Source organism: Hyla sarda, chromosome 5 (genome assembly GCF_029499605.1).
Source record: "Hyla sarda isolate aHylSar1 chromosome 5, aHylSar1.hap1, whole genome shotgun sequence".
In the NCBI taxonomy this organism is placed as follows: Eukaryota; Metazoa; Chordata; class Amphibia; order Anura; family Hylidae; genus Hyla; species Hyla sarda.
In genome coordinates, this window is record NC_079193.1 from 33,689,135 (window position 1) to 33,709,896 (window position 20,762).

The 20,762-nt window shown below is 44.0% G+C and overlaps 1 protein-coding gene across 4 annotated transcripts in view; it reads left to right on the forward strand.

The window, feature by feature from the left end:
• Positions 1 to 20,762, forward strand: part of LOC130273044 (macrophage mannose receptor 1-like) — a 227,650-nt gene that overhangs the window by 74,486 nt on the left and 132,402 nt on the right. For all 4 annotated transcript variants that reach the window (XM_056519204.1, XM_056519205.1, XM_056519206.1 and 1 more), the window contains exon 14: positions 9,542 to 9,623. In XM_056519204.1, coding sequence (XP_056375179.1) covers positions 9,542 to 9,623 — 82 coding nt within the window. The remainder of the gene's footprint in view (positions 1 to 9,541; positions 9,624 to 20,762) is intronic.

Below are 20,762 nucleotides of genomic sequence, written 5' to 3' on the forward strand. Positions count from 1 at the left end.
ATTTTTTCCTCATCACCATCTAAAAATCATAACGCTTTCAATTGTGCACCTAAAAATCCATTTTATGGCTTATTTTTTTGCTACACCAATTCTACTTTGCAGTGACATTAGTAATTTTACCAAAAAATCCACGGCAGAACAGAAAAAAAATTTATTGTGCTACAAAATTGAAGAAAAAATGCCATTTTGTAACTTTTGGGGGCTTCCATTTCTACACAGTGCATTTTTCAGTAAAAATGACCTTATATTTATTCTATAGGTCCATACGGTTAAATGATCCCCTACTTATATAGGTTTGATTTTGTCGTACTTCTGGAAAAAATCATAACTACATGCAGGAAAATTAATGTTTAAAATTGTCATATTCTGACCCCTATAACTTTTTTATATTTCCGCGTATTTGGTGGTATGAGGGCTCATTTTTTGCGCCGTGATCTGAAGTTTTTAACTGTACCATTTTTGCATTGATAGGACTTATTGATTGCTTTTTATTCTTTTTTTCATGATATAAAAAGTGACCAAAAATGCACTAATTTGGACTTTGGAATTTTTTTTTGCACGTACGCCATTGACAGTGCGGTTTAATTAACAATATATTTTTATAATTCGGAAATTTCCGCACGTGGCGATACCACATGTTTATTTTTATTTTATTTACACAGTTTTTTTTTTTTTTTTTTATGGGAAAAGGGGGTAATTCAAACTTTTAATAGGGAAGGCGTTAAATGATCTTTATTCACTTTTTTTTTCACTTTTTTTTTTTTTGCAGTATTATAGCTCCCATAGGGACCTATAACACTGCACACACTGATCTTTCACATTTCCTATGAGAAACCATTGATCAACCAGTGATCGATGATTCTGCCGCTTGACTGCTCATGCCTGGATCTCAGGCAATGAGCAGTCATTCGGCGATCGTACAGCGAGGAGGCAGGTAGGGATCCTCCAGCGGTCTTGTAAGCTGTTCGGGATGCCGCGGCGATCCCGAACAGCTCCCTGAGCTAACCGGCAATGTTTCACTTTCACTTTAGACGCGGAGTTCAACTTAGAAAGCCGCATCTAAAGGGTTAATAGCGCGCGGCACCACGATCAATGCTGCGTGCTATTAGCCACGGGTGCCGGCCGTTGTTAGAGGTTGGCCCCGACCCACTATGACGCTGGGCCACGCCGTTGCCCCGCGTAATAGATCGGTAGCGGACTCATGACGTACGCATACGTCATGGGTCCTTAAGAGGTTAAGGTGAAAATGGGCTTGGTCATTACAGGGTTTAACCCCTTAAGGACCCAGCCATTTTACACCTTAAGAACCGGCCATTTTTTGCACATCTGACCACTGTCACTTTAAACATTAATAACTCTGGAATGCTTTTAGTTATCATTCTGATTCCGAGATTGTTTTTTCATGGCATATTCTACTTTAACATAGTGGTAAAATTTTGTTGTATATTGCATCCTTTCTTGGTGAAAAATCCCCAAATTTGATGAAAAATTAGAAAATTTAGCATTTTTCTAACTTTAAGCTCTCTGCTTGTAAGGAAAATGGATATTTCAAATTATTTTTTTTATTCACATATACAATATGTCCACTTTATGTTTGCATCATAAAATTTACGTGTTTTTACTTTTGGAAGACACCAGAGGGCTTCAAAGTTCAGCAGCAATTTTTCACAAAATTTCCAAACTCACAATTTTTCAGGGACCAGTTCAGGTTTGAAGTTGATTTGAAGGGTCTTCATATTAGAAATACCCCACAAATGACCCCATTATAAAAACTGCACCCCCCAAAGTATTCAAAATGACATTCAGTCAGTGTTTTAGCCCCTTAGGTGTTTCACAGGAATAGCAGCAAAGTGAAGGAGAAAATTCACAATCTCCATTTTTTACACTCGCATGTTCTTGTAGACCCAATTTTTGAATTTTTACAAGGGGTAAAAGGAGAAAATTTATACTTGTATTTGTAGCCCAATTTCTCTCGAGTAAGCACATACCTCATATGTCTATGTAAAGTGTTCGGTGGGCGTAGTAGAGGGCTTAGAAGCGAAGGAGCCACAAGGAGATTTTGGAGAGTATGTTTTTCTGAAATGGTTTTGGGGGGCATGTTGCATTTAGGAAGCCCCTATGGTGCCAGAACAGCAAAAAAAAAAACACATGGCATACCATTTTGGAAACTAGACCCCTTGAGGTACATAACAAGGAATAAAGTGAGCCTTAATACCCCATAGGTGTTTCACGACTTTTGCATATGTAAAAAAATGTAAAAAAAATTTCACTAAAATGTGTGTTTCCCCCCCAAATTTCAAATTTTTGCAAGGCTTAATAGCAGAAAATACCCCCAAAAAATTGTAACCCCATCTCTTCTGAGTATGAAGGTACCCCATAAATTGACCTGAAGTGTACTACGGGCGAACTACAATGCTCAGAAGAGAGGGAGTCATATTTTGCTTTTTGAGAGCAAATTTTGCTCAGGGGCATGTCGCATTTAGGAAGCCCCTATGGTGCCAGGAGAGCAAAATAACCCCCACATGGCATACCATTTTGGAAACTAGACCCCTTGAGGAACATAACAAGGCATAAAGTGAGCATTTACACCCCACTTGTGTCTGTCAGATCTTTGGAACAGTGGGCTGCACAAAATGTTTAATTTGCACAGCCCACTGTTCCAAAGATCTGTCAGACACCTGTGGGGTGTAAATTCTCACTGCACCCCTCATTACATTCCGTGAGGGGTGTAGTTTCCGAAATGGGGTCACATGTGGCGTTTTTTTTTTTTTTTTGCGTTTGTCAAAACCGCTGTAACAATCAGCCACCCCTGTGAAAATCACCTCAAATGTACATGGCGCATGTACATATGGGGTATCTCTGTAGTCGGGAGAAATTGCTTTACAAATTTTGGGGGGCTTTTTTCCCCTTTACCTCTTGTCAAAGTGAAAAGTATAGGGCAACACCAGCATGTTAGTGTAAAAAATTTATTTTTTTACACTAACATGCTGGTGTAGACCCCAACTTCACCTTTTCATAAGGGGTGAAAGGAGAAAGAGACCCCAAAAATGTGTTAGGCAATTTCTCCCGAGTACGGCGATACCCCATATGTGGCCCTAAACTGTTGCCTTGAAATACGACAGGGCTCCGAAGTGAGAGCGCCATGCGCATTTGAGGCCTAAATTAGGGATTTGCATAGGGGTGGACATAGGGGTATTCTACGCCAGTGATTCCCAAACAGGGTGCCTCCAGCTGTTGCAAAACTCCCAGGCTCCCAATGGCTGTCCGGCAATACTGGGAGTTGTTGTTTTGCAACAGCTGGAGGCTCCATTTTGGAAAGAGTGGCGTACCAAACGTTTTTCATTTTTATTGCGGAGGGGGGCTGTGTAGGGGTATGTGTATGTAGTGTTTTTTTACTTTTTATTTTATTTTGTGGTAGTGTAGTGTTTTTAGGGTACAGTCACACGGGCGAGGGATTACAGCGAGTTTTCCGCTGCCGCGCAAAATTTGCTGCATTGCAAACTTGGAGCCTGATACTCACTGTAAGCCCCCTGCCCATGTGAATGTACCCTGTACATTCACAGGGGGGGGGCTCCAGCTGCTGCAAAACTGCAACTCCCAGCATGCACAGTCCATGCTGGTAGTTATAGTTTTGCAACAGCTGGAGGCACACGGGTTGGGACACACTGAGTTAGGAAACAGACAATGTTTCCCAACCAGTGTGCCTCCAGCTGTTGCAAAACCACAACTCCCAAACATTCTCAGGCATGCTGGGAGTAGTAGTTCGGCAACATCTTTAGAGCCATCTTTTAGATCTGGAGGACTACAGTTTGCAGACCACTAATACAGTGGTTCCCAATCTGTGCCCTTCCAGATGTTGCAAAACTACAACTCCCAGTATGCTAAAACTGTCCAGGCATGCTGGGAGTTGTAGTTCTGCAACATCTGAAGGGCCAGATGTTACAGAACTACAAATCCCAGCATGCCTGGACAGTAAGGGCATGCTGAGGATGTGTAGTTTTGCATTCATCGCCGGGATCCGGGTCTTCAGGGACAAGGTAAGTACCGGGGCCGGTCCACAGCACTCCCCCGTCCCCCGCCGCGTCCTCCGGTCTTCCTCCCATCCTCTCCGGACTTCAAGGGGCTGGGCAGGGCGGGAGGAAGTAAACCCCCTCACCCCCTGCAATTGGTCGGATCGCAGGGTATAGGAGGAGGTGGCAGGCTTGGGTCTTTAGCATGGTCCTGGTTGTCTGTGACAACCGGGATCATGCAAAATTACTGGGCGGTCGGGTCCCAGAGACCCGATCAGCCCGGTATCGCCGCAGATCGCAAGGGCGATTTTCCTCGCGATTTGCGGCGATTCGCGATTCGCGTTTGCCCTGGATGCCTGCTGAAGCATTTCAGCAGGCATCCGGTTCCGATCTCTGCCCGGCGCGCGACAGGGACCGGAAATGCCAGGACGTACGGGGACGTCCTGGGTCCTTAAAGCCCAGGGTGCGGGGATGTCCCCTTACTTCCTGGGTCCTTAAGAGGTTAAGGGTTACTCCCCTGGAAAAAAAAAATTTTAAATCAACTGGTTCCAGAAAGTTTAACAGATTTGTAAATTAATTATAAGGAAAATTGAGGCTCAGGATCTTGAATACTGGATAGGCCTTTATCAATTAATTGTTTAAAATAGGTAATCTGCTCCGTGACGCACAGGGCCCTTGTGGGTCAGCGGGGACACAAAATACAATTAAAAAAATTATTAAATTACATAGATAGCATAGAATACATTATAATACAAAAATATATAATGAAATACAATCAATATAAAAGGCACACGTCTGTGGATATTCCAGCCTGTAAGAATAAAATTAAATAGTGGTGCACGTGTCTTTTGAATAGATAGGAATAAGTAAATTGCATAATTGTACTGTTCAACGCGCTGTTTGTAGAATAAGTGGTATCCATTGGTAACAATGTAACAATTATTGCATGGTAACAATGTAGCAATGTCTGGTATACTAGCATTGTTTATGAGCAAACAGTAGCAATGTTAAGTATACTTGCAGTACTGAAGTGGTGAAGGATAGATCGCCGCTTAGAGACTCTGCCATCTCATATGGATAGCGGTGATAGTGGGCTTCAATGATGGGGACTGCAGCGCTTCAATGAGCCGAGAATTTTTCCAAATCGCGTAGAAAAGCGGAGAGAATGTTCAAATTCACGGTCCTATGATGTGTGGCATATGCTGATAGAGACTCAGCTGTCTCAGAAGTTACAGCAATAATGAAAGATCCATTTTTTTTTTGAGGCTGTACAGGTAATCCCTGATGCGGTCAGAGGGTATGTGGCGTCCTCGTGGCCGTGGCAATGAGCATAAGTACCTGGGGCTTAGTGGATGCCGTATAAGCGCAATAGCTGTATTCCAATATAGAGGCTGGATATATGTCATTAGTAGCGGAGCTGGACGCATTTCAAGTCCTCCATAGGACTTTTCTTCAGCAGCTTTAAGATGTGACATTTTGGCATTCAAATACTTAATGTACCCCTGGTGAACCCCTTGAGTAGTCTATTTTTTAAAATGGGGTCATTTTTCATTTTCAGCACCTTTCAGTCTCTGCAAACCTTGCTTAATGCATAAAAACAAAACATACTTTTAAAATTTTTACAATTTTCAAATTTTGTTTGTTAAAATTGTTATCTTTCTAAAATGTAAATCTTTAAAGGAAATCTCTCATCAGTATCACCCGCACTATCCTGTCATAAAGGCTTCTAGTTCAGGTGATACTGATCAAAATGATACTTACATTGCCTCCCTTCCTGCTTTCACGGCTTCCACAGCGCATGCGCCGCTTCCAGACTACACCCGGAAGCGGCATCAGTTTCAACCTCATTCACGCGGCCAATAGTAAAGTGTGAGGATGCACGAAGGCATGAGGGTGAATTACACTGAAACTGACACTGCTTCCGGGTGTACTCTGGAAGCGGCGCATGCGCCGTGGTGAAAACCCGCCTGGCAGAAGATGATGTGGAGTGCCCAGAGCTCCAGTCCTAGCTCCGCCCGTGTCCGAAGGACCTAATTTACATACAAAGAAAGACAGGGATAACGGTGCAACGGTGTCATGTCTGTATTGGTCTGTGTTCACACACAGCTATTGCATTACTGTGTTGTGAACAGTTTTATCTTTCCTGGTCAGGGAAGAGTTAATTTCTCTGGCCTTTTCAGCCCAGGCCTCTGTTAGCAAATAGCCTTTCGGGTGTATCTATTTATAGTCAGCCCAGCTTAGCCTCTGGTTGCTGGTGATTACAGATACTTCCTGATGTCTTGCTGCTAGCTGGCTACTGCCATGCTGCTATGGAGGCTGGGTGAAACACTTTTTGTGTGACCTTTTATCTACTATATCTGTTTTAGCATGCGCTTTGTATTTTCTGGTTTTAGCTATGTTATTTGGAATGCTCTTAGTAGATTTTAAGCTGTGTTTTATAGTTGGTTTTAGGATTTATTATCCATTCTGTTATGTGTCTGTTCACACTGTTTCCTATTGTATCTGTTTTTTGTGTTCAGTGTGAACTGTGTTCTATAATTATATCCGTTGTCTATAGATATCCCTGTTACCTGTCCATGGGGAATCTGGGGAATTGAGAATTAGTACAAGATATCTTCGTGCAAGGTGGACTCTGGGAGATTGTGTTCTAGTATCAAGACATTCCTGTTTCTACTGGAGGTTATCTGGGGAATTGCGATATTCCTGTTTGGTATCCTGGTTCTGTTGTGTGTCCAGTGTGAACAGCGTCCTATATTTATATTCTGTTTGGTTGATCTGATCTTTGTCCTTTTGTATTTGTACCTGTTCAGTGTGAACAGTGCCCTATCTGGAATCCCTGTTTCTGGTCCATGGGGACTTGGAGTCTACTGGACGTTTCTGAGGGATTGCGGTTTCCTGTCTTGTGTTCAGTGTGAACATGTCCTATAATTATATCGTGTGTATCTAGATATCCCTGTTACCTGTCCATGGGGAATCAGGGGAATTGAGAATAAGTACAAGATATCTCCGTGCTCCAAGGTGGACTCTGGGAGATTGCGTTCTAGTATCAAGACATTCCTGTTTCTACTGGTGGTTTCTGGGGAATTGCGATAATTCCTGGTTAGCGATATATCCCTGTTTCTGGTCCATGGACTTGGAGTCTATTGGACGTTCTGGTGGATTATGCTATATTCCTGTCTGTTCCTGAAGTCTGTTGACTTATTCGTTTTCCTGTCTAGTGTTTTGAACTTTATGTTTATTAGTTCTTGTATTCTTATCTCTTGAGTTTGGTACATGTCTACTTATCTATAGTGACCTCTGTTCATGACCACAGATCTATAGAGTCCTCTGTTCACGGCCACTGATGGTGTCCTCTGTGCTGCTCTCTTATCTGTGTCCTCTGAACTTATATATCATAGAGTCGCATGTTCCTGTTAGTTTTCCGGTTGGTGACCGACTATTTGTTAGTTTGTGTTTTTATTAGGCCTCAGCCCTTTAGTTCAGGAAGGGACCAGCACCAAGTTGTCGACTAACCATTTAGGGTGAGTGGGCAAGTAGGCAGGGAGAGCGGTTTTAGGGTCAGATTAGGGCTCGTTCTCCCTGTCCCCTGGTCGGTCCCTAACAAACGGCTGGGCCATTCAGGATATTGTAAGTAACATTTAGATCAGTATCACCCGCACTACAAGCCTGTATGACAAGTTAGTGCGGGTGATACTGATGACTGATTTCCTTTAAAAAACAACAAATTGGTGTTGAAATAAAGTAGACATATGAAAATGTAAATTTCATACTCTATTTGCACAGCATGGCTACGGTCTTACTTGCCGTATGTTGCGGCGTATTTGCTGCAGCATATTTTCCTACCCATTGAAGTTCATGGTTAACAAAATCAGCTGCATATTTTGCTACCCTTTGACTTCAGTGGGTAGCAAAATGCACATCAGCAAATACGCAGCAAGATACAGCACATGAGACCCTACCCTTATTATATAAATATATGTGACATATTAGAGTTAGAAATGTAAATTTTTTTGCAGTTAAAAAAAAATAAATAAATAAATATATATATATATATATATATATATATATATATATATATATATATACAGGACAGACCAAAAGTTTGGACACACCTTCTCATTCAGAGTTTTCTTTATTTTCATGACTATGAAAATTGTAGATTCACACTGAAGGCATCAAAACTATGAATTAACACATGTGGAATTATATACATAACAAAAAAGTGTGAAAATATGTCATATTCTAGGCTCTAGACACCTTTTGCTTTGATTACTGCTTTGCACACTCTTGGCATTCTCTTGATGAGCTTCAAGTGGTAGTCACCTGAAATGGTCTTCCAACAGTCTTGAAGGAGTTCCCAGAGATGCTTAGCACTTGTTGGCCCTTTTTGCTTTCACTCTGCGGTCCAGCTCACCCCAACCATCTCGATTGGGTTCCGGTCTGGTGACTGTGGAGGTCAGGTCATCTGGCGCCGCACCCCATCACTCTCCTTCTTGGTCAAATAGCCCTTACACAGCCTGGAGGTGTTTGGGGTCATTGTCCTGTTGAAAAATAAATGATGGTCCAACTAAACGCAAACCGGATGGAATAGCAGCCGCTGCAAGATGCTGTGGTAGCCATGTTGGTTCAGTATGTCTTCAATTTTGAATAAATCCCCAACAGTGTCACCAGCAAAGCCCCCCCACACCATCACACCTCCTCCTCCACACCAGCACACCTGTGAAGTGAAAACCATTTCAGGTGACTATCTCTTGAATCTCGACAAGAGAATGCCAAGAGTGTGCAAAGCAGTAATCAAAGCAAAAGGTGGCTACTTTGAAGAACCCAGAATATGACATATTTTCAGTTGTTTCACACTTTTTTGTTATGTATATAATTCCACATGTGTTCATTCATAGTTTTTAATGCCTTCAATGTGAATCTACAATTTTCATTGTCATGAAAATAAAGAAAACTCTGAATGAGAAGATGTGTCCAAACTTTTGGTCTGTATTGTGTGTATGTGTATATATATATATATATATATATATATATATATATGTATATATATATATATATATATATATATATATGTTGCACTGTCCTACTTCTCCAATGTAATTTTTTTTTACAATTTGTGACTAACTTGGACTTCCAAAACATTAACAGAGTTATTTTCTATTACAGTCATACATTCCTGATATAAAACAAACTGCATTGGTTGCTAATGACATACAGACCTACAGTACCTTTATTTAGCATGTTCATTAAGAGGTTATGTTTTCCCGTTTATATTGAGATAGTTGAAGTTCCTCATATTAACAACCTCATTGTGATTTGCTGCCTTATGATTTTGCTTCAGTATTTTTTTTTTTATTGTTTTTATCTCCATATATTTCTACCCATGGATATCACACATTTTTAATTTCTCTACAAAATATCTTCCCCAAGTGTGGAATTAAGACATGAGTTAAAATTAGGTCTGTTATACACACATGCAGGATGTATCTGGCTATGTTCCTAAATATTCATGTATTTCTTTCTTTCTACAGATTCTGGAACTTTAAACCCGTGTGGATCGGTCTAGTGCTCAACAATTTGGATGAAGGTTTTACGTGGTCAGATGGTAGCCCAGTAAGTATTGCTTTGGTTGTCATTGTGGTGGGCCGGGGACCTGTATGTGTGGGTTTGTGTGATGAAGTCATAGTTTCTGATAACTGGCTTGAGTGGTTTAACCCTTTGTTCCTCAATGTCCTTTTTCACAAAGCCTAGGAAAAAAGACTTCTGACAGTCAGGGATTTGGTAAACAATGTAAATTTAGGCTGGGTTCAAATATCAATTGTCTAGCAAAGTTTCCCTCCAGTGTGCACCGAAGAGAAATTGATGCTAGAATTGATCCGATTCATTTTAATGGGACAGTTCATAATCATCCAGCGTCCCAGTTTTGGTTACTTGCTGCATTCCCCTGTCCGGTGCCAGAAACAATGGACGCTGGATGCCATACAGCTGATGACAACTATTGCATGTTGTCATCAGTTGCATCAAGATTTAGGATGCCGGACATATGTGAACCCAACCTAACTTAGTTCCTGAAGCAGTGCAATACAATGCAGCAACTTTAATATGTTGCATGACGACTTTGATAGTACAGTTTGAGCATCATGAAAAGCAGAATTTGGTCACTAGTCACTGTCCCTTGCTTTTAGCAGATATTTTCTTTAGCACTGTTAATATTGTCAATGTATGTAATTGTGTCCTAATTTATTGTGCTAACTGGACAATGATCTTCTTGGGGGGTGAACTGTGGTAAAACTATAGAACTTTACCCCACTTACTTTTTATGTCTGATGCGGCAAAACGTCAATTTGAAAGGCACATACAGGAGAAGATCCTGACTTATCGGTGTGTCACCAGGACTGTTACGCCTAGCGCTCCGGGTCCCCGCTCCTCCCCGGAGCGCTCACGGCGTCTCTCTCCCTGCAGCGCCCCGGTCAGTCCCGCTGACCGGGAGCGCTGCACTGACATGGCCGTCGGGGATGCGATTCGCACAGCGGGACGCGCCCGCTCGCGAATCGCATCCCAAGTCACTTACCCGTCCCGGGCCCCTCCTGTCATGTGCTGACGCGCGCGGCTCCGCTCTCTAGGGCGCGCGCGCCAGCTCTCTGAGACTTAAAGGGCCAGTGCACCAATGATTGGTGCCTGGCCCAATTAGCTTAATTGGCTTCCACCTGCTCCCTGGCTATATCTGATCACTTCCCCTGCACTCCCTTGCCGGATCTTGTTGCCTTGTGCCAGTGAAAGCGTTTAGTGTTGTCCAAGCCTGTGTTACCTGAACTCTTGCTATCCATCTTGACTACGAACCTTGCCGCCTGCCCCGACCTTCTGCTACGTCTGACCTTGCCTCTGCCTAGTCCTTCTGTCCCACGCCTTCTCAGCAGTCAGCGAGGTTGAGCCGTTGCTAGTGGATACGACCTGGTTGCTACTGCCGCAGCAAGACCATCCCGCTTTGCGGCGGGCTCTGGTGAACACCAGTAGCCTCTTAGAACCGGTCCACCAGCACGGTCCACGCCAATCCCTCGCTGACACAGAGGATCCACTACCTGTAAGCCGAATCGTGACAGTAGATCCGGCCATGGATCCCGCCGAGGTGCCGCTGCCAAGTCTCGCTGACCTTACCACGGTGGTCGCTCAGCAATCGCAGCAGATTGCCCAACAAGGACAGCAGCTGTCGCAGTTGACCGCCACGTTACAGCAACTTCTGCCTCTGCTACAGCAGCAACCATCTCCTCCGCCAGCTCCTGCACCTCCTCCGCAGCGAGTGGCCGCTCCTAGCCTCCGCTTGTCCCTGCCGGACAAATTTGATGGGGACTCTAGACTCTGCCGTGGATTTCTGTCTCAATGTTCCCTGCATATGGAGATGTTGTCGGACTTGTTTCCTACAGAACGGTCTAAGGTGGCGTTCGTAGTGAGCCTTCTTTCAGGAAAGGCCTTGTCTTGGGCCACACCGCTCTGGGACCGCAATGATCCTGCCACAGCCACAGTCCAGTCCTTCTTCGCTGAAGTCCGTAGTGTCTTCGAGGAACCAGCCCGAGCTTCTTCTGCCGAGACTGCCCTGCTGAACCTGGTCCAGGGTAATTCTTCAGTGGGCGAGTACGCCATCCAATTTCGTACTCTTGCTTCCTAATTATCATGGAATAATGAGGCTCTCTGCGCGACCTTTAAAAAAGGCCTATCCAGTAGCATCAAGGATGTGCTGGCCGCACGAGAGATTCCTACCAACCTGCAAGAACTTATCCATTTGGCCACCCGCATTGACATGCGTTTTTCTGAGAGACATCAGGAGCTCCGCCAGGAAAAAGACTTAGATCTCTGGGCACCTCTCCCACAGCATCCTTTGCAGTCTACGCCTGGGCCTCCCGCCGAGGAGGCCATGCAAGTGGATCGGTCTCGCCTGACCCAGGAAGAGAGGAATCGCCGTAGGGAAGAAAATCTTTGTCTGTACTGTGCCAGTACCGAGCATTTCTTGGTGGATTGCCCTATTCGTCCTCCACGTCTGGGAAACGCACGCACGCACCCAGCTCACGTGGGTGTGGCGTCTCTTGGTTCAAAGTCTGCTTCTCCACGTCTCACGGTGCCCGTGCGGATTTCTCCTTCAGCCAACTCCTCCCTCTCAGCCGTGGCCTGCTTGGACTCTGGTGCCTCTGGGAATTTTATTTTGGAGTCTTTGGTGAATAAATTCTGCATCCCGGTGACCCGTCTCGTCAAGCCGCTCTACATTTCCGCGGTCAACGGAGTCAGATTGGATTGCACCGTGCGTTACCGCACAAAACCCCTCTTAATGTGCATTGGACCCCACCACGAAAGGATTGAGTTCTTCGTCCTTCCCAACTGTACCTCTGAGGTCCTCCTCGGTCTGCCATGGCTCCGGCTTCATTCTCCCACCCTTGACTGGACCACCGGGGAGATCAAGAACTGGGACTCTGCTTGCCACAAGAGATGCCTCTCCCCCCCTCCCAGTCCCGTCAGGCAAGCCTCAGTGCCTCCTCATGGCCCCCGTCCTTGTGTCACCCTGCCCCGTGCCAAGCTTCACCCTCTGCCCTCCCTCCCCATTCCCACTCCTGCTGTACTGCCTACCTTTGAGGAAACCCTCCATTCACTCCCGGTGTCCTCGTCCCAGGTAAAGCAGTTGTCGGACAAAAAAAGGGGGAGACCTAAGGGGGGGGGTACTGTTACGCCTAGCGCTCCGGGTCCCCGCTCCTCCCCGGAGCGCTCACGGCGTCTCTCTCCCTGCAGCGCCCCGGTCAGTCCCGCTGACCGGGAGCGCTGCACTGACATGGCCGTCGGGGATGCGATTCGCACAGCGGGACGCGCCCGCTCGCGAATCGCATCCCAAGTCACTTACCCGTCCCGGGCCCCTCCTGTCATGTGCTGACGCGCGCGGCTCCGCTCTCTAGGGCGCGCACGCGCCAGCTCTCTGAGACTTAAAGGGCCAGTGCACCAATGATTGGTGCCTGGCCCAATTAGCTTAATTGGCTTCCACCTGCTCCCTGGCTATATCTGATCACTTCCCCTGCACTCCCTTGCCGGATCTTGTTGCCTTGTGCCAGTGAAAGCGTTTAGTGTTGTCCAAGCCTGTGTTACCTGAACTCTTGCTATCCATCTTGACTACGAACCTTGCCGCCTGCCCCGACCTTCTGCTACGTCTGACCTTGCCTCTGCCTAGTCCTTCTGTCCCACGCCTTCTCAGCAGTCAGCGAGGTTGAGCCGTTGCTAGTGGATACGACCTGGTTGCTACTGCCGCAGCAAGACCATCCCGCTTTGCGGCGGGCTCTGGTGAACACCAGTAGCCTCTTAGAACCGGTCCACCAGCACGGTCCACGCCAATCCCTCGCTGACACAGAGGATCCACTACCTGTAAGCCGAATCGTGACAAGGACCAGGGCCTGAGGCAAAACGATATCCAGTGTATTTACTAGAGATGAGCGCATTTTTGAAAAATTCGATTCTGCCAATTTGCCAAATTTTCCAGAAAAAAATGGTTCGGTCAGAATTTATTTGCGGTGAATTGCTAGTAAAAACAGCTATTTCTGGCCTACTGAGAGCCTCAATAGGGGTACAGAACACTTTGCCTTGCTGTACCATGCATAGGGTGTGTGCTGGGTTAGTGAAATAATACTGTTATTCAGTATGACATGCAGATTACAGGCATCGCTATTAGAATCACAGTCACAAAGCGGCAGAATGACAGAGCCTGGTGGTGGCATCAGTATAAGGAGACCATATAGTGGCTGAATGACACAGCGTGGAGGTGGCGGCAGCATGAGGAGAACATATAGTGGCTGAATAACACAGCGTGGAGGTGGCGGAAGAATGAGGAGACCATATAGTGGCTGAATGACACAGCGTGAAGGTGGTGGAAGCATGAGGAGACCATATAGTGGCCGAATGACACAGCGTAGAGGTGGAGGCAGCTTGAGGAGAACATATAGTGGCTGAAATACACAGCATGGAGGTGGCGGAAGAATGAGAAGACCATATAGTGGCTGAATGGCACAGCGTGAAGGTGGTGGAAGCATGAGGAGACCATATAGTGGTTGATTGACAGAGCGTGGAGGTGGCGGAAGCATGAGGAGACCATATAGTGGCTGAATGACACAGCGTGGAGGTGCTGTAAGCATGAGGAGACCATACAGCCTCAATATGGGTGTAGAACACTTTGATTTGTCCTAACACACATAGGAAGTGTGCTGTGTTAGTGAAATAATACTGTTATTCAGTATGACATGCAGATTGCAGGCATCACTATTAGAATCACTGCCACAGAGCGTCTGGATGTGACAGAAGGGAGACCATATGGCGTCAAAATTGAAGAGAATAAAAATATTTATGTAATTTTAATTTAATTAAATTTTAATTTATTTAAAATTTTTGAGTACCCATTCTTGTGAGCATCTAGCTGGCAGTCCTCCGTCAGGCAAGATACCACCTGTTCCAGCCAGATTATGGCCTCCTCATGCTGCTGCCACCTCTAGGCTCTGTCATTGTACCGCCATGTTACATGTGACTCCTTGTTGGATTTGGATTTTATTATTAAATCTTAAATTGAAATGTAAAAAAATCGATAGAGCAATAACAATGAACCATAACTGATTAAATGAAAAATTTGCACTTTCACAGTCAGGGGGGCGCTGAGAGGCCCCTGCCTCTCAGTGCCCCCCTGACTGTGAAAGTGCAAATTTTTCATTTAATCAGTTATGGTTCATTGTTATTGCTCTATCGATTTTTTTACATTTCAATTTAAGATTTAATAATAAAATCCAAATCCAACAAGGAGTCACATGTAACATGGCAGTACAATGACAGAGCCTAGAGGTGGCAGCAGCATGAGGAGGCTATAATCTGGCAGAATGACACAGCCTGGAATTATATCCCTTCAGAATATATTGGGAAACACACCCCCATGGGGACCTGAGGTTGCACTATTGAACTTAGGCTTAGAAGACAGACATTTAGCAGATATAACCATAATGGTACACATGCTGACAGTAGTCAAAATGAAGATCGCTAGATTGTGGAATAAGGTTGAAATTAGGAACATATACCACGTAATAAACAATAATTACCTAATGGAACAGTCTATAGCAGCTGCCCAGTACCAACTCCCAAAATTTTTGAGTATATGGGGGGAAATGGCCCCAATTTATGGATAGCCAAATAACACAGGAAGGTTAAAAATAAAAAAAATAATAAAAAAGGGGGAGTTATAAGTGAGTAAGTGGAGATACTCATGGGGACTTAGAGACAAAAATCATATGAAGAACAGGCTGAGTCTATACTTAAAGCTTCTTACTTCTCTCCTTTCTTCTTCTTTACTCTTGACACCTTATTTTCTTCTTTTCTTTTATGTTCCTTTTTTTGTCTCACCTTCCTTACCCACCCATAGGTTATTTTCATAGATATGGAAGTCTAGAATTGAGATGGGGGATACAGGAAGGCGAAATATGGATCTATGTGAAGTATGTGAAGGAGGTGAATTCTACTGGATGATTTCACTGTAATTTGATATATTTAATTTGGAAAATTAGGTGAATTCTACTGCTTGATCTCATTGTAAGATGTTTTGTTTAAAATACAAAAAAAAATAAAAAAATAAAAAGCGATAAAAAAGTCCTATAAAAAAAAAAATGGTCAAGATAGAAACACTATCCGGCACTGCTGTATAGGGAGTGAACATAAGTCTGCACATAAAGTGCAAGAGTGGATACAGTCCTAAGGGTGGTGCTCAATCTTGTAGAAAGAAAGAATTCTTACAACATGGCAATGTAGAAGAAATGATGGCACTCACCCGAAAACGGACTTGCAAGGATGACTTTTATTTCGTGCTTGTCAACCAAAGTGCATGTGCATGGCAGCGTACAGCATTCAGGCAGGTGGAGCGGGCAAGGACGCCGGGGGAACCAGCTTGCAGATGGTTACAGCTGTCTCGCACTTCCGTGCTTCGTGAGGCCATATCCGCTCCCAGGCTGATCCCAGGTAAATACCTGTGGGACCTCTCCTAGGGGCGGAAACTTAGAACACTATGTGAGACAATCAAACAAATGGTGAACCATGTGTAAAAGTTAAAAACACTTAAAAACACAAAATTTTAAAGCAATGTTGGAATATTGTAACTTAATGTAAATAGCATTTATATAAAGATGCCTAGGTCCAATGTATCATTATGACCAAGTCTACCTTGTGCGCCTGTGCGCATAATCCATCTAGCTTCGGTCTGAAGCAAGTCTTTGCGCCTGTCAGTTCCGTCTTTAACTGGCACCCTTTCGATGCCAAAAAAACAGAGTGATGCAGGGTTTTCCATTATGAGCTTCCCAGACGTGGTCTATAATTCTCGGTGAACCTTTTCTTCTACGCAGAGAATAAATATGTTCATGGAACCTGATATGTAACTGGCGAGTGGCACTCCCAACATAGAAACGTCCACAATTGCACTTGAGTCCATATACTACATAGTTGGTTTTACAGCAACAAAAATCTTTCATCTGAATATCTATGTCTCCTATAGTTATTACTTTATTGCATAACAGTTGTTCTGTTTGTTTGTTATTCTGAGAGGACACAAATTTACAACGGGTCAGGATGTTCCCTAAGTTATTGGCTCTGTGAAATGCTACAATTGGTTTCTTCACAGAACATTCAGCAAGAATGGGGTCGTTCTGTATCAGAAACCAATGTTTATTAATCGTGGTATTGATTACATTATGCATAGGGCTGAACTGAAAAGAAAAGGTAAATCTATCTGATTTTTCCTTTCTCCTGCCCGAGCCATTAAGAAGTTTACTCCTATCCTGTCTCGAAGCTTTTGCAAAGGCTTTCTCCAGGACCTTGGTGGGATAACCCCTCTTTTCCAATCTCCTGGAGAGATCCCCGGCCTGGCTGCAAACATTTTCAAAGGAACTGTTAATTCTCCCAAGTCTTAACATTTGGCCATAAGGTATGGCGGTCTTAACGTGCTCAGGGTGGTAACTACCGTAATGTAGTAAGGAATTCCCTGCCGTGGGCTTCCTATACCCGGTAGTTACCAACCCTTCATTGCTGGCCTTAACTAACACATCAAGGAACTCTAATTCTACAGTACTCACATTGAAAGTGAAACTTAAATTCATATCATTTTGTGAGATGTGGTGGCCGAAATCTGAGAAGTCGGCTTCCGACCCGTTCCAGACGACGAACACGTCGTCTACAAACTGGGTAAAACTCTTGATGAACCTTAAATAAGGATTCATGGTAGAGAAAACATATTTTTTCTTAAATGAAGCCACGAATAAATTGGCAAAAGTGCAGGCCACCGGAGTGCCCATGGCAACTCCGGAGGTCTGCCTATACTTCATCAAAAGTAAATGCATTATTTTATAATATGAAAGCCAAGGCTTCACAGATAAAGTCCACACACATCTCACTGTGGTCTGTTTTTTCTAGCATTTCTCTGATGCAAGCAACGCCCACATCTTGCGGAATATTGGTGTATAAAGACTCTATATCTTTGGAAGCCAGTATACACCCTTCTTGCCAATCAAAGTCTGCAATAACAGCCAAAAACTCATTAGTGTCTATAACCAAAGTCTTAATAGAAAATCAACATACCTAGAAATACGTTCGGTTATGGAACCCACCCCGGACACAATGGGGCATCCGGGGGGGGGCCTCCAACCCCTTATGTATTTTAGGTAAAAAATACCATGTAGGGGACTTGGGTGCGGGGGAACAAGTTTAACAGCCATTTTCTCAGAGAGAACACCCCTCTCTACTGCTCTTCTAAGGAGGGTTTTTAGCTTGGAAGCAATTTTAAGGGTGGGATTATTGTCAAGCCTCTCATAATTAGAAGAGTTCTCTAGTTGTCTTCTAGCTTCAGTAACATAATACTCTTCTGTTAGCATGACAATATTCCCACCCTTATCTGCCTTTTTAAAGACCACATGTTTAAGATTCCTGAGCCATGCCAGGGCTTCCCTTTCTTTTGGATTAAGATTATCTGTATGGGTGGAATATTTGAGGGCCCTGATATCCTCCATCACTTTGTGATGGAAGAGATCAAGGTTACTCCCTGGAGTGATAGGGGGGCTGAAATTGGATTTTACACCCCCTGTAAAAATATCATTTGTGGTATGATGACCTGTGGCTGCCTCTATAGTACCTCCTAATAATCAGGTCAGAAGGACACTGGAATTCCGTGCCCTCCGCCTCACTGAAGGGACTGAACCCAAGAGGACCGATAGAAATTGGCATTTCAGCCTTTTTAATATCGCTACTGCCCATGAATTTGTTAGAAAAAAAATTCTTCAAATTAAGCTTTCTTAAAGATTTAAATAAATCAACTTCAAACTGAACCACATCAAAAACTTCAGGAAAACTAAAATTAAGGCTCCGGCTCAGGACCGACAAAGCTGCGGAACTCAAAGTCACATCTGTTAGATTCACAACAGTGGTATTTGGCTGTGGTTCTTCATCTTTTAATGCTCCCACACTACTTGCTTCTTGCGTTTGTATACTATTGGTGCTGTCTTGTTTCCTCCTGTTCCTCCCACGGCCCCTTCTAATGCGTTTTCTAAAGGGACTGTTTTATCTTTATTGTTGGTATTGATACTTTTTCCATCTGTTTTATTAGATTTATTGCACTGTTCAGAGCTATCTGAGGTACTGGATTCCGACTCAGTAGTTAAAAAATCGGACTTCTTTTTAGTATAGGCTTTTTTAGGTCCCCATTTAGATTTGGCATGAGTGGGATTATTTATTGATTTGCGGTATGTTCTTTTATTGGCATTGATGCCCATATAGCCAGAAAAAATATTGTCCAGTTCGAAATCCATTTTATCACGCACGAACTTGTCGCGCCTTTGATCCTTGATGTTTGTTTGTAAAGTAAACAGTTTTTTTTCCAATTTTTTGATGAAGTTGGAATATTGCACGTCCGACATCCTTGTATGTAGTTCTCTCTTGGCCTTACAAAGTGCATCCGTGACAGTGATATATCCAGCTTCATTGCGTTCTCGCAGTAACACCAACATATTACGAGAGTAATTTAAATGAACATTATTCCAGGCCTGTAAAAACGCAGTGTCCTCTAAAAATTGGGAAGGCTCCTTAGAATTACGCAAACCTCTAGGAATTAAATTGCAATCCTCATACGACTTTAAAGACTTAACTGTCCAGTATGTGCGCATTTCTTTTTCTGCCAAATGATGGATTTTTTGTTCCAGACTTTTAATATTCATCACATGTAGGACATCTTTAGCATTACAAATAGTAAAAAACTCCTCAGCGTCCTGCCGCCCTGCCGATACTGCATTTAACTCTTCAATATCCACACTGGTACTAGCTGTACCTTCCTCCATTGCTGCAGACAGCGGATGTTAAACTTGTACTTGTAATGGTACTGATAAAAACTTCAGATCATGGTGCAAAAAATAAGCCCTCAAACCGCCCAGTACGCGGAAAAATAAAAAAGTTATAGGGGTCAGAAGAGGACATTTTTAAACATATACATTTTCCTGCATGTAGTTATGATTTTTTCCAGAAGTACGACAAAATCATACCTATATAATTAGGGTAACATTTTAACCATATGGAATAAAGAGAAGGTGTCATTTTTTACAGAAAAATACACTGCGTAGAAATGGAAACCCCCAAAAGTTACAAAATGGACCAAACTCAAAACTCAACCAACAAGATAGAGAAAGGTTCCACCTCCATTCCTGGGACAGGGGGTGGAGTTGGGAAATCTCCTGCATTTATTGGGTTTTAGCTTACCCTTTAAAGGACAACTGCAGCGGTATGACACTTATCCCCTATCCACAGGATAGGGGATAAGTGTTTGATTGCGGGGGGTCCGACCGCTGGGACCCCCCTCGATCTCCCTAATGGGGCTCCGCCATTAGCGCTCATGGTGACGTAGCGTCAACCTAGAGGTCGACGGTGACGCCCCGTCTCCTCCCCATCCCCATACAGTTCTATGGGGGAGACGGGGAGGCACGAACGCTGCCTCCCCGCCTCTCCCATAGAGATGTATGGAGGAGGCGTGCCGGCTGCAACCTCATGCTGCGACAGGCACGCCCCCTGCACGGGAGAGCCGCGGCCCCGTACAGGAGATCACAGGGGGTCCCAGCATTCGGACTGTGGATAGGGGATAAGTGTTAATCACGCTGCAGATGTCCTTTAACCCTCTCAGGCTGTAAAAAAAAAAAAAAAACTCAGTTTAGGCATGTTTTACAAGAGAAACACAAGAATATGCAATGAAGAGAAACAATTAGCAGTAAACCTTATTATACTGCAGCCACCTAAGTTCGGCGTAGCGGCATTGGCCACCACGTTCTTAAAACAGTTAGTTATGGTTATTACTAGTACTAAAAATAGCAGGATGAGTATCTGTTCAGATTTAGTTTTTCATACATGGGATCAGAAACAAAAAAAACAGGATAAAAGGAGCGGACAGCCCACTTTACTTTGACAATGCCCCAATTAGTAGCAGTATAATGCTTCAAATGACTTACTTCACTGAGGGGAGCTCAGTCCTTATGCTCCCTCTGTGCCAGCTTCCCACCCAAGTCATTGCAGTGTAAGAATAGAAATAAGGCTGCACTCACTAGTGATGCTTCAGCGTGCGTTTACTTCTTCAAGTTCAGAACATAACAGGGGTGCGGGTAACAAAATGCAGGTGCGTGTTGGAGCAACACGTGTTTCACACGGAATGCGCTTCTTCTGGCTCTCAGCGTCACCTGC